Source organism: Xenopus tropicalis, chromosome 1, assembly GCF_000004195.4.
Source record: "Xenopus tropicalis strain Nigerian chromosome 1, UCB_Xtro_10.0, whole genome shotgun sequence".
NCBI classification, from domain to species: Eukaryota; Metazoa; Chordata; class Amphibia; order Anura; family Pipidae; genus Xenopus; species Xenopus tropicalis.
The window spans coordinates 105,762,570-105,775,605 of NC_030677.2; the positions used below are offsets into that span (position 1 = coordinate 105,762,570).

A 13,036-nucleotide genomic window follows, 5' to 3' on the forward strand; every position below is an offset into this window, starting at 1 on the left:
TGTACATTAGAAAACATGCTGACGTGCCCCTGAGAGCATGTTGTACAGGTCAGCACCTCTTGACTGGGTAAGCAACATGTGGTACTGTATTTTATACAGTACAGGTACTTTTCTGAATAGTCTCACCGCTTGCTTCTGCCCTTCTGCTATAGGTTTTATGGCCTCCACTGAATCAATAGTTATGGTGTCACAGCTCTCTATCGCCATCTGTTCTTCAAACCTGTTACACAGTTCAGACAGAGTGAATTCCAGTTTGGGGTAGGATGGTGGTGGTTCCTAGGAATTAGAACAAACACAGGCTTTAGTTAATATATATTAATTCAGGAGAATGTATTTTATATTTTTTTACTGAGAAGTGCACTACAGTCAGAAGATCTCTACAAAAAATACCTGTTGAACCATTTGGCATACCTATTTACTAAGGCTTGGGATGTTATTATAAGGTCAGATCTGGCAGCAGAGAAGAACCCCTTAACCACCTCTGCTGCAGTGTAACTAAATGTGGGCCCCAGAGCAAATTGGGCCCCAAAACATTGCTAAGTTAACTAATTAATTGCTCATTAATAAGGGCCTTACTGGGCCTCCTATACTTCTGGCTCCCTCTGTATCTGCAGGGTCAGGGTCTGTAGTTATGCCCCTGCCTACCATTCTCTTGACTGACAAATACCTGACACCAAAATAATTTATGCTTTTTAGCCCCAAAACATTAATTTATAGGTTGACAAATGTCAGTAACAGCACTTTCATGAAATTTAGTGGCAAATTGGTGGAGAAAAACCTGTGTACCATCAGCCTAAAGCATGCTCTCCCAGTTTTTGTCTTTTTCCTTCCACAGCAAGAAAAAAACAAAAAAAACCATAAAACTGATCTTTATTTATAGGTCTAGTGTGGTAAATACAATACCGTGTCCTCAGCGCTTTGTGATTAATGATATTCAATGAAATAGAGTCAGTGAAGAAAGTGACGAAAACTCTGTGTTCCTGCTGCTCCTCCTCAAGTCACCCCCATAGCAATTTCACAATTTTTTTTTTTTTAAACTTTTAAAAAACTTTTTAAAAAACTTTAAAAATTATTTCAATAAAATTATTTAAATAACAATTACTTCCATAAAATCAAAATGCAGCCAAATCTAGATCCACATTAAGTCCTTCAGGATGCAGTGTATTCAGTTTGAAAATCCAATAGGTTACACTGCATCCTGAAGGACTTAATGTGGATCTAGATTTGGCTGCATTTTGATTTTATGGAAGTAATTGTTATTTAAATAATTTTATTGAAATAATTTTTAAAAAGTTTTTTAAAAAGTTTTTTAAAAGTTTAAAAAAAAATAAATAAAAATTGTGAAATTGCTATGGCAACGCTCTACTCTTCTAGTCTGCCCTTCCTGAGTTATGTGTGGAGGGACAGATCCCTTGCACTTCCCAACTGTGGCCAGCAGGGGCTCTACACTTACGTCACACACTAGCGGTGATGTCATCATTACCAGCCACATCTACTACGAGGGGGATGGGCACTCACCCCATGCTGTAGTACTGTATAAAAGGGCCCTAAGGAGGCCACACTGTAAACACTCTTGAGAAAGCGTACCGCCAGTACGTGAAACGCGTCGAGTTTTATGAAAGCCTGTACATTATCTACACTTTGTAAGTAGATCCATTTTATTCTGTTACTTTTAATACATGATTTGCACTATTTGCTGCTTTCTCTTCCATTTTGTGCCTATATGTGAGGAGACGGCTACAAGTTGAATCAGAAATTTCTATTTGCCTACTCAATATTGCTATCTGGTGAGCATTTAACATTACAGCACGTGGTGATACATTAAGCAAATTAGCCTTTCAAATACTTTCTTTGGGATTCGGTAGTTATTCCTCCTGATCCCTGATTTGCATTACAATATTGCACTATTATTTGTTCTTTGTTCTTTATTTTCCACATGCGCTCCTGATCTTTATTTATGTAGTGGGGAGATTAGACTACCATGGGTCAGAAACCGAAGTGAATGACCAAGAACTCTATTTAAAGCTCTGTGTTATATAAAGGATATTATTATTAACATTTATTTTTAAAGAGCAAACATATATGTACAATAAGTGGGTTTCATACATTGTACATACAGAGTTACATATAAAGCAATAAAAAAAAAAAAAGTATGCCTTCTACATTCTCTGAAAAAGCACCAAAAGGCTTATTTATACTCACTTTGCTGTAGAAGTTTTTGACCAGTGGGGAAGTGCACACAGTTTTTGGTTGGATAGGAAGCTGGTAGTTTGGATGGACTTTATGCACAGCATTTAGAATCAATTCTCTCTCATATTCCTGATAAGGAAATTCCTGGAACAACTGATTAATAGACAGTCCATCCTCTTCCATCTGACTCAAGCACCTAAAAATACAGAAAGCTTTGCAATCTTCTTATGTATAAATTTTACAACCAGTGTGGTTGTTTACCTTTAAGTTCAATTTATTACTTATGTTTTTTTTAATTATTTTACTTTTTGTTCAGCATCTCTCCAGTTTGGAATTTCAGCAGTTATCTGGTTGCTATGGTTTGGATTACTTTAGCAACCAGGGGGTAGATTAAATAAAAGACTAGAATATAAATAGGATTGGACATGAATAGAAAAATAAGTAACAAAAAGTTTTTAGGCTTCTGGGGTCAGTGACCCCCATTTGGAAGGTGAACCACCTCTTTAATGTCCCCAAACATTAGCACTTGCTGAATGCCTTCATAGAACGTGAAGTATTTATTATACACTCTATTAAATCCATTTCTCTGTCATTGATGGGGGGATACAAGAGACAGATGGGGTAAAGCTCAACCCTCCAGGAGGCAGAGCACTTGAGGAAAACAAACTGGGCTGCTTTATCCCCTAGCACCACCCTTTGTTCTTCAGTTTATATCCAAAACCAAGTGGCCCCGGGTAAGAAATGTAAAAGGTTAGAAAAGGAACTTTTCAAACTAAGACCAACTTGCTTAACCAACTTTTTAACTGTCCCTCTGTCAACAAAAGAGACACAGGAGACAGATGGGGACTTAAAGCAGTACAGGTATAGGAACCATTATCCAGAATGCTCGGGACCAAGGGTATTCCGGATAAGGGGTCTTTCCGTAATTTGGATCTCCATACCATAAGTCTACTAAAAAATCAATAAAACATTAAATAAACCCAATAGGACTGTTTTGCATCCAAAAAGTATTATTTATATCTTAGTTGAGATCAATTACAAGGTACTGCTTTATTACTACAGATAAAAAGGAAATGAGTTTTAAAATTCTGAATTATTTGATTAAAATGGAGTCTATGGGAGATGGGTTTTCCGTAATTCTGAGCTTTCTGAATAACGGCTTTCCGGATAATGGATCCCTTACTTGTACCAGAACAGCAGGTTGGGCAAGTCATAAACCTTACTGCACCAAAAGTGTAAGACCAAAAGCTGCTTCTGTCGAGGCAAAGGTTTTGAGTCAGTTAAATTTGGTGAAGGTGTGGATGGAGGACCAGGTAGCTGCTCTGCAGAGCTGCTCAGTGGAGCATGAGTTACATCACGCCCATGAAGTCCCCAGTGTCCTAGTGGAGTGTGCCTGTATCCCATTTGGGGAGGGTTTCCCTTTAATTTTGCATGCTTTACAGATGGCCTCCCTGATTCTTGGGGCAATCAGGGTTTTGGAGGCAGCCATGCCTACTCGGGTATCTGAAGGTATCAAAAACAATGAGTCTGCCTTCTGAATCCCTCGGATATGGCTCGGACCACATCCAACTCCTCCTTGGGCAAACTGACAATATCTAGCTTGGTAGGTTAACATCTGCAGCCAATAGCAAAGGCAGCATGACAGTCTTCACAATAACAAAGGATATAGTCTATAGTCACAAGGAAAATAATCTCATCATCTTTCACCACATAATAAAACTGGGGGATGAAGGTTGATAGAGGTGGGTGGGGTAAAAAACTGGTTGGTGAGATTTTAGCCCAGAGGCAATAAAGAAGGGCCAATTCTGTATTGCAGCCCATGAGCAACAACATATGCCTTGCAGTTATTGTATGTATTTATGTACATCAGGAACAATGAGGTCTGTAGACACATCGCTGTATGCTTGCCCACTGAAGGCTAATGCTCCTGGTTTACTGGCAGAGGCACATAGATAAAATCATCCCACGCTGGAGTCTGTTTTGTTTACTGTAGTCAGGAATATAACTTGAATATGTGTATCTCACCACAAAAGAACGTGTATTCCCTTTCTCATTATTTTTCTAGCTAGTTTCTGTTTAGAATATGCGACAAGATTTACAATTCTTGGCAAAGATGTACTTTTCTGAAGAGTAGTCCTGTCCTAAACACTTCTTGCAAGCTTATAATAAGCGTTATACCTTGGCTGCACATTGAAAACCACACAGGGATGATAATTCAGTCCAAAAAAAGAGGTTTTATATTCTGTTTATACAGTATATTGTACTGTTTATACAGTATATTGTACTTCTGCCCCTAAGCTCAGTAACTGGCAGCAGCACAGAGCATGTGCAGGGAATGAGCAGAAAAAGAAGATGGTGAGCTACTGGCATTTTTGGAGGAAGAGATCTACTCTGCTTAAGGGCGGTGAGTGCCTTGGACTCATACAGAAGCCCAAAACATAATGTGCAACATTTCTAGCCTACTTCTTTAGTTAGGTTTTAGTTATTTAGACAGTTTTACATTTAGGCTGAATTTTGGCTAATTGCAGCTATATTGCTTAACAGTCTGGGCTTATTTGTTACCTTGAGAGGGTGGCAGTTTGGCAAGTCATCCTGCAATTATATCAGAGACCAGTTTTAAGCCATACATATTGTTTGGATTACTTTGTAAAAGCAGGCAAGAAAACAAAGCTACATGGGGAACAGGAAATACACAAGAGTTGTCAGAGCTATCGCACATGACATTTTGACTGACACACTGCTCGCAGGGAGCCCTTAATTGCCACATTTAGTAGAAAAGTATGGCAAGTGTTTAGCATTTCTGAACAATGCCTGTCACCACTAGGAATATTTTCTATTGGAAGTAGTGGCAGGCACTTAAGGACAGTATGACCACTATGATTTACCCTTGGAGCACCACACAGCTATGAAAACACCAAAGTCCCAATAGCCTCAAGTTCCATAAAAAGGTTTTGCAGATGGGTAAGGACTCTAGAATATGTAGATATATTTAAGAATATACCTACAAAAAATGTTGATAAATCCTTGCAAGAGAAGGACCAAGGTGTAATTCTAGATAATAAAGATAGATAAAGATCAAACTATAGATAGCAACTATAGATGAAGAATACATCTGTCTTTTATAAAGTGTTATAAGGCTTAAAAGGACATTATTTAACTAGAGAGTGACTTATATAACAATGGCAATAAAGTATTTTTGTTCTATCAAGAGAAGGTTGATATTGCTTACAAAAGAGATGTCAATAATAACTAATATTTTCAATGAAAATTATGCAAATATTTATCAGTTATTGTATCTGAGAATAGATTCCAAACTAAGTACAATGGCCACATCTTGTTATATGATACATAGGGGTATTTTCATCATGCTGTGTAAAAAGTGGAGTGAACCATTACCAGTGACGTTGCCCAGGGCAACCAATTAGCAACTAGATTTCAACAGTTAGGGCTCTGGCACATGGGGGAGATTAGTCGCCCGCGATAAAACTCCCTGTTCGCGGGCGACTAATCTCCCCCGTGTGCCAGAGCCTTTAGAAAACCAAAGTAAAGCATCTGATTGGCTGCTATGAGCAACATCACCGGTAATGTTTTACTCCACTTTTTACACAGCATGATAAATATAACCCATAGTGTTATATTCCAGTTAAAATACCATGTGTAACAACTCATGGCCCCCACTCTACTTTCTTAAAAAGGGTAATTAAAAAACACTGGCCCATTTTACAGAATGATAAAACTTTTGGAAAACTTTTTAAAGAGAATCAATTTTTCTGTTATAAAAAGGGCAAAAGCCTAGGGGAGAAGATCACAAGGGCTGATATTGCTGAAAAAAAGCCCTAAAAAAAAATTGCCCTAAAAAGATTCTTACAATAAGGTTGGCCCATTTCCTTGCTGTAATTGTGGCCATTGTAATGGTATCATTAAAGGAGATATATGTACCCACCCTAGCAAAGGTTCCAAACTTAAGTTGAAAGATTTTGCAACTTGTAATTCAGAAGGGGTCATCTATTTACTTAAATGCCCTTGTGGTCTTGGGTATGTAAGTCAGACTGCCCAGAACTTAAAACTCACACTTAATGAACACAAAAGGGTAATAAGAAATTATAAACCAGAGGAGGAAAAGGGGCATACTAAAAGATACTAAGAAAAGAGAGTCAAAAAAAGAGACACTTCTTGCTAAATTTAGATGGCAGATTGTGGAAGCTGTGAATGACTATGCAGGTAATCATTTTAAATCATCTTTGTTAAGACAGGAAGCCATTGGATACAGTGGCTTGATACACTACATCTATTAGGCTTGAATGAAAATTATAGCTTGACTTGTATTTTGTAAGTTTTTTGTCTCTAATTTTAGTGTGTTTTTTCACAGATAAAAAAAATGCTGGTGGGGAATAGAGAATGTACTAAAGTTAAAGGTAATAGCCCGCTTGTAGTGAGTATAAAGAATTTTTTGATTAATGAAACTGTAACTGCAAGAGGCACAGGTACTGGTTATGTGTGGGTTGACCAGAAACAGGTCAGGTGGGTTCAAGGTTGAAACTTTGGTGACCATTTAGGGCAGTGATCCCCAACCAGTGGCTCAGGGGCAACATGTTGCTCACCAACCCCTTGGATGTGGCCCCAAACCAGGTAGTTATTTTTGAATTCCTGACTTAGGGGCAAGTTTTGGTTGTATAAAAACAAGATTTCCTACCAAATAAAGCCCCTGTAAGCTGATAGTGTGCATAGAGGCTGCCTAATAGCCAATCTTAACCCTTATTTGGCACCTCCATTAACTTTTATGGTGCCTGTGTTGCTCCCCAAGTCTTTTTACATTTGATTGTGGCTTACGAGTAAGAAAGGTTGGGGATCCCTGATTTAGGGTTTGGGTCAGATTGGGAAAGTACGCTGCTCCTCTGCTCTCCAAGATTCCCTTGGGAACCAGAGGCATGTTCAGAAGTAGCGTATATAGCATAAAGTTTTGGGTACGGATCAAACAATGGGTTTAGGGTCGGGTGCGGGTTAAGTTTTTCCTGATCCGCAGGATTACTAACAGATACTGTATTTACATTTCATCTACAAGCTCCAGTTAACCATTCTCCCTCAAAGAAAAGGACAGAAACTTTAATAAACAGGTATGTAATGATTAGATATTTAGTCAGCAAAAGGTGCAGAGTGCAAAAAGTTCCCAGACACTATGTATCTTTAATCAGCACTAAGGCACACCAATTAGCATCACTCAGAGTAGGGCTGTCCAACTGAAGGCCTGTTGGCCAGATATGGTCCTCCAAAAGGGTTTTTACAGGGCCAAGTCTGCTCAAAGACTCTATAGTCACTATATGACAATCATTTTAATTTATTCTGATCCTCGAACAAGCTATGTGGGTAATAATCAGCCCACTACATGTAATAAATTGGACAGCACCCACTATGAAGAAAAAATAAACCTTGAGAAGAATTGTGAAATGAGGGTTTAAGTATAGGATGACTCCTTACATTTGAATGGATTTGGTAGCTGTACTACTCCGAGCCATGCACTCCAGTGCTGCTGCGTAAGAACCAAGATTTGGCTTCAGCCCAGCTTCCTCCAGCATCATAAACAAATGCCCAATGTTAGTCACAGAGCCCTGCAATAAGAAAGTCACAAACTTATTCTCATCTAACATCATCTGGTTAGACACAAAGAAAATCAAAGTTACCCTGAGAAACAAGTGCAATTCACTAAAATGAGATCTCAAAAAATGTAAACTTAATTACACCCCCCTTCAAAATGAACACACTTCTTAATTACTAAAAAAGTACTTCTGCAGTGTTTTTGTACGAAAAACAAACTGAAAACAGCATGAGTGTTCATCTCTTACTTTCCACAGGTAGTAGGCTCAATGAGATAGTGTTATTTTTGAGAGGCAAATCTCCTACACATTTTTCTTATTAAAGAAACAGTAACACAAAAAAATTAAAGTGTTTTAAAGTATTAAAATATAATGTACTGTTGCCCATCACTGGTAAAACTGGTGTGTTTTCTACAAATACCCTGCTGCAGGGCCGCCATCAGAAATCACGGGGCCCCTCACAACAAAATTTTCTGGGCCCCTCTCCCACCAGTAAAAAGGACTCACAGACATGAGACATTGATAGCCAGCTGTGCCCCCCCTAGTACATTGGTAGCCAGCAGTGCCCCCCTCCCTAGTACATTGGTAGCCAGCAGTGCCTCCCCTAGTACATTGGAAGCCAGCTGTGCCCCCCTAGTACATTGGAAGCCAGCTGTGCCCCCCTAGTACATTGGAAGCCAGCTGTGCCCCCCTAGTACATTGGAAGCCAGCTGTGCCCCCCCCTCATACATTGGAAGCCAGCTGTGCCCCCCTAGTACATTGGAAGCCAGCTGTGCCCCCCTAGTACATTGGTAGCCAGCTGTGCCCCCCCCTCATACATTGGTAGCCAGCAGTGCCCCCCTAGTACATTGGAAGCCAGCTGTGCCCCCCTAGTACATTGGAAGCCAGCTGTGCCCCCCTAGTACATTGGAAGCCAGCTGTGCCCCCCTAGTACATTGGAAGCCAGCTGTGCCCCCCTAGTACATTGGAAGCCAGCTGTGCCCCCCCTCATACATTGGTAGCCAGCTGTGCCCCCCCTCATACATTGGTAGCCAGCAGTGCCCCCCTAGTACATTGGTAGCCAGCTGTGCCCCCCTAGTACATTGGTAGCCAGCTGTGCCCCCCTAGTACATTGGTAGCCAGCAGTGCCTCCCCTAGTACACTGGAAGCCAGCAGTGCCCCCCCTAGTACATTGGAAGCCAGCTGTGCCCCCCTAGTACATTGGAAGCCAGCTGTGCCCCCCCTCATACATTGGTAGCCAGCAGTGCCTCCCCTAGTACATTGTTATCCAGCAGTGCCCCCCCTAGTACAATGGTAGCCAGCAGGGTCCCCCTAGTACATTGGTAGCCAGCAGGGTCCCCCTAGTACATTGGTAGCCAGCAGGGTCCCCCTAGTACATTGGTAGCCAGCAGGGTCCCCCTAGTACATTGGTAGCCAGCAGGGCCCCCCTAGTACATTGTTAGCCAGAAGGGCCTCCCCTAGTACATTGGTAGCCAGCAGGGTCCCCCTAGTATATTGGTAGGCTGCAGGGCCCCCCTAGTACATTGGTAGCCAGCAGGGCCCCCCTAGTACATTGTTAGCCAGCAGGGCCCCCCTAGTACATTGTTAGCCAGCAGGGTCCCCCTAGTATATTGGTAGCCAGCAGGGCCCCCCTAGTACATGGTAGCCAGCAGGGTCCCCCTAGTACATTGGTAGCCAGCAGGGCCCCCCTAGTACATTGTTAGCCAGAAGGGCCTCCCCTAGTACATTGGTAGCCAGCAGGGCCCCCCTAGTACATTGTTAGCCAGAAGGGCCTCCCCTAGTACATTGGTAGCCAGCAGGGTCCCCTTAGTACATGGTAGCCAGCAGGATCCCCCTAATATATTGGTAGCCAGCAGGGCCCCCCTAGTACATTGGTAGCCAGCAGGGCCCCCCTAGTACATTGGTAGCCAGCAGGGCCCCCCTAGTACATTGGTAGCCAGCAGGGTCCCCCTAGTACATTGGTAGCCAGCTGTACCCCCCCCCCTAGTTCATTAATAGCCAGCAGTGCCCCCCTAGTACATTGGTAGCCAGCAGGTCCCCCCTAGTACATGGTAGCCAGCAGGGCCCCCCTAGTAGATTTGTAGCCAGCTGTGCCCCACCCCCCAGTACACTGGTAGCCAGCAGGGTCCCCCTAGTACATTGGTAGCCAGCTGTACCCCCCGCCTAGTTCATTGGTAGCCAGCAGTGCCCCCCTAGTACATTGGTAGCCAGCAGGTCCCCCCTAGTACATGGTAGCCAGCAGGTCCCCCCTAGTACATGGTAGCCAGCAGGGCCCCCCTAGTAGATTTGTAGCCAGCTGTGCCCCACCCCCCAGTACACTGGTAGCCAGCAGGGTCCCCCACGTCTTGTTCGGCTCCACCGGCGTCTTCGGCATCTTCAGCGGCGGCTTCACAATCTTCAGAGGTGGCTTCGGACTCCTCCGGCGACGTCCTTCCTGCACAACACCTTGGCACTTCTGAGTGCCGAAGGAAGACAGGCCCTTTTATAAGGTTGCGCCCCGTGCGTACTGACGTGCATGTACGCACGGGGCGCGACCAATAGGATCACCTGCTGACCACCAATGAAAGGGCCCGGAATTCATTAAAGGGGGCCCGGGCTACTAAGAAAACTTTAGGACAGCCGGGCCCCCTTTTAAAGTTCAAATCGTCCGGGACGACTCTACCCCCTGTGCCCCCCTGATGGCGGCCCTGCCCTGCTGTGCAGCCCTGGGGGCAGCCATTCAAGATGGAAAAAAAGGAGAGGTTACATAGCAGATACGCTGTATAGAATATAATGGGGGTTATCGGATATCTGCTAAGTAACCTGTGCCTTTTATCATTTGAATGGCTGCCCCCATGGCTGCAACAATGTTTATATACACTATAGTAGTCTTTCTACACACCAGTTGTATATATTTTATATTCTTTCTTTTTGGTGTTACTGTTCCTTTAATGGAATAAGAGCTATTTTTCAGACAATTCACCACTTTACCTTCTTGGCCCATGCTTTCATCAGTAGGTTATACATAGCAATGGTAAGCAAGCTCCTTCGTGAACTCCTGTGGTGATAAAAGTTTAGACACATCTGTGCTCTTTCTAAATCCTTCAGAAACACACAGACCTCCAAGTAACTTAAAATGCTAAGTTGATGTCCACCATAGCGATTTCCCTCCTTATCCTCCAACAACTGTTCTCTTTGTCCTTTCCAGAGGTCAACCTCATCCACTGTCCTTCTATCATTCTTCTTAGTGTCCTTGAGAAGAGGTGGTATCCTTGCTTCAGTGCTAAGAACATTTTTCCTTGACTGTTCTTTCTTTGGGCTTTTGGATTTAGCTTCTTCTAATGTTTCATCGTTTTGATCTTCTAGATGTACCGCAGATATTTCTTTTTCTTCCAGAGATAGATCAGATGTTCCTTTGCGTTTGATCCCATTCTTTTCTAGGCGGTCTTGTCTCTGATGCCTTACCAGCTGCTCATTTTGTAACTTTTCTATCCAGCGTTTGGTTGCTTGGGGTGCTCTTTTCTTTTCCTCACATGGAGTAGATTTTTTCTTGTGGTCCACGTTCTCCTCTGCCTCCAGCTGCTGTACTCTGGTCTCTAGAACTAAACATAAAGGAAAGATAAACATTTTACATTTTATTTCATCCAAATTCAAAATTGTATATGATTACCTAATTTCCTCCCTTCTAAATTCTACAGTATTAATATACTCCTGAAAACTGCCCGCCTCTCTCTTTGGCAACTACAATTAGGTCTTCAACCTCCAATTAAAAAGGCAAACCCCCTTAAGACTTAATTTACGAATGACATAGGTATGTTTGAATTATGGTGATGTAAGCTACTGTTGAGTAAACAGTACACTTCTTCCATTAACATACATAGTAACGTAGTAAGTTTGGTTGAAAAAAGACACACGTCCATCAAGTTCCACTTTTTATGCCTATATATAACCTGCCTAACTTCTAGTTGATCCAGAGGAAGGCACAAAACCCCATCTGAAGCCTCTCCAATTTGGCACAGAAGGGAAAAAAAATTCCTTCCTGACTTCAAGATAGCAATCCAGTCCCTGGATCAACTTGTACTAAGAGCTATCTCCTATAACCCTGTATTCCTTCAGTTGCTAAAAAGCCATCAAACCCATTTTTGAAGCTATCTAATGTATCAGCCAGTACGACTGATTCAGGAAGAGAATTCCACAACTTCACAGCTCTCACAGTAAAAACCCTTTCCGAATATTTAGACGGAAACTTCTTTCTTCTAATCTGAATGGGTGCCCTCTTGTCTGCTGGAAGGACCTATTGGTTAATAAAGCATTAGAAAGACTGTTATATGATCCCCTTATATATTTATTCAAAGTTATCATAAAACCCTTTAAGTGCCTCTCCTCCACTGTAAACAACCCCAACTTGGTTAGTCTTTCCTCATAACCGAGACTCTCCATACCACTTACCGACTTAGTTGCCCATCTCTGGACCCTCTCTTATGCAATATTATACAATATCCTGTTTGAGCATTGAGGGACCAAAACTGCACAACACTTGTGTCCTAGTGACCAGCATAACAAGAATGGTGGGTGTGGGAGTAAAAGGTGCTTATTTTATGTTTAACTTTTTACTGTACAGTGAAAAAGGGGCAGGATTTACTCATGTTGGTGATTCAGGTAATAAGCCAGATCACAGGCAAAGCTACCAGCATAGGTACAGTTTGCATAATGGGCAGAGCAACCCCTGTGGATGCTCAGGCTTCAAAGGCAGGGGGACACCAGCATCGGAGGGGCCTCAGGCATCAGGGGGACCACTCATATCACTATAATGATGAATAGCGCATAGGTCAGGAGCATCAGCAGCAACTAGAGAAGGCAGTAGTCTATCCAAGATCTCTTTTGAGGATTCTGACAGTCTGGTCTGAGACTGCACTGATGATGAGCAGGCTCTTGGCCTGGGTGCCACCTTGAAATACAGGATGATTCAGCATATATAAAGGGAGCAATGCATTATCTTTAAAAGGTCCTTACAGAAAGGAAAGACACTGCCTGGAATTAGACAACTTGCTATCTACAAAATCCCCAGATCCTTCTCAATTAAGGGTCCCTCAAAACACTACCATTTAGTGTATAACTTGCATTTATAATATTTCTACTAATGTGCATAACTTAGCACTTGTCAACATTGAACCTCATTTTCCATTTTGCTGCACAGTTTTCCAGTTTTATCAAATCGCTCTGCAAAGTGGCAGCATCCTGCATGGGACTTGCCTATCTCCAGGTCTTTAGAGGAA

At 42.3% G+C, this 13,036-nt stretch overlaps 1 protein-coding gene across 2 annotated transcripts in view; it reads right to left on the reverse strand.

Annotated features, from left to right (window-relative positions):
• polrmt (polymerase (RNA) mitochondrial (DNA directed)) overlaps positions 1-13,036 on the reverse strand; it is a 30,802-nt gene that overhangs the window by 10,710 nt on the left and 7,056 nt on the right. For both annotated transcript variants that reach the window (XM_004910936.4, XM_004910935.4), the window contains 4 exons: positions 10,752-11,362; positions 7,666-7,796; positions 2,203-2,386; positions 127-276 (listed from right to left, as the gene is read on the reverse strand). In XM_004910936.4, the coding sequence (XP_004910993.2) occupies positions 127-276; positions 2,203-2,386; positions 7,666-7,796; positions 10,752-11,362 (1,076 nt within the window). The remainder of the gene's footprint in view (positions 1-126; positions 277-2,202; positions 2,387-7,665; positions 7,797-10,751; positions 11,363-13,036) is intronic.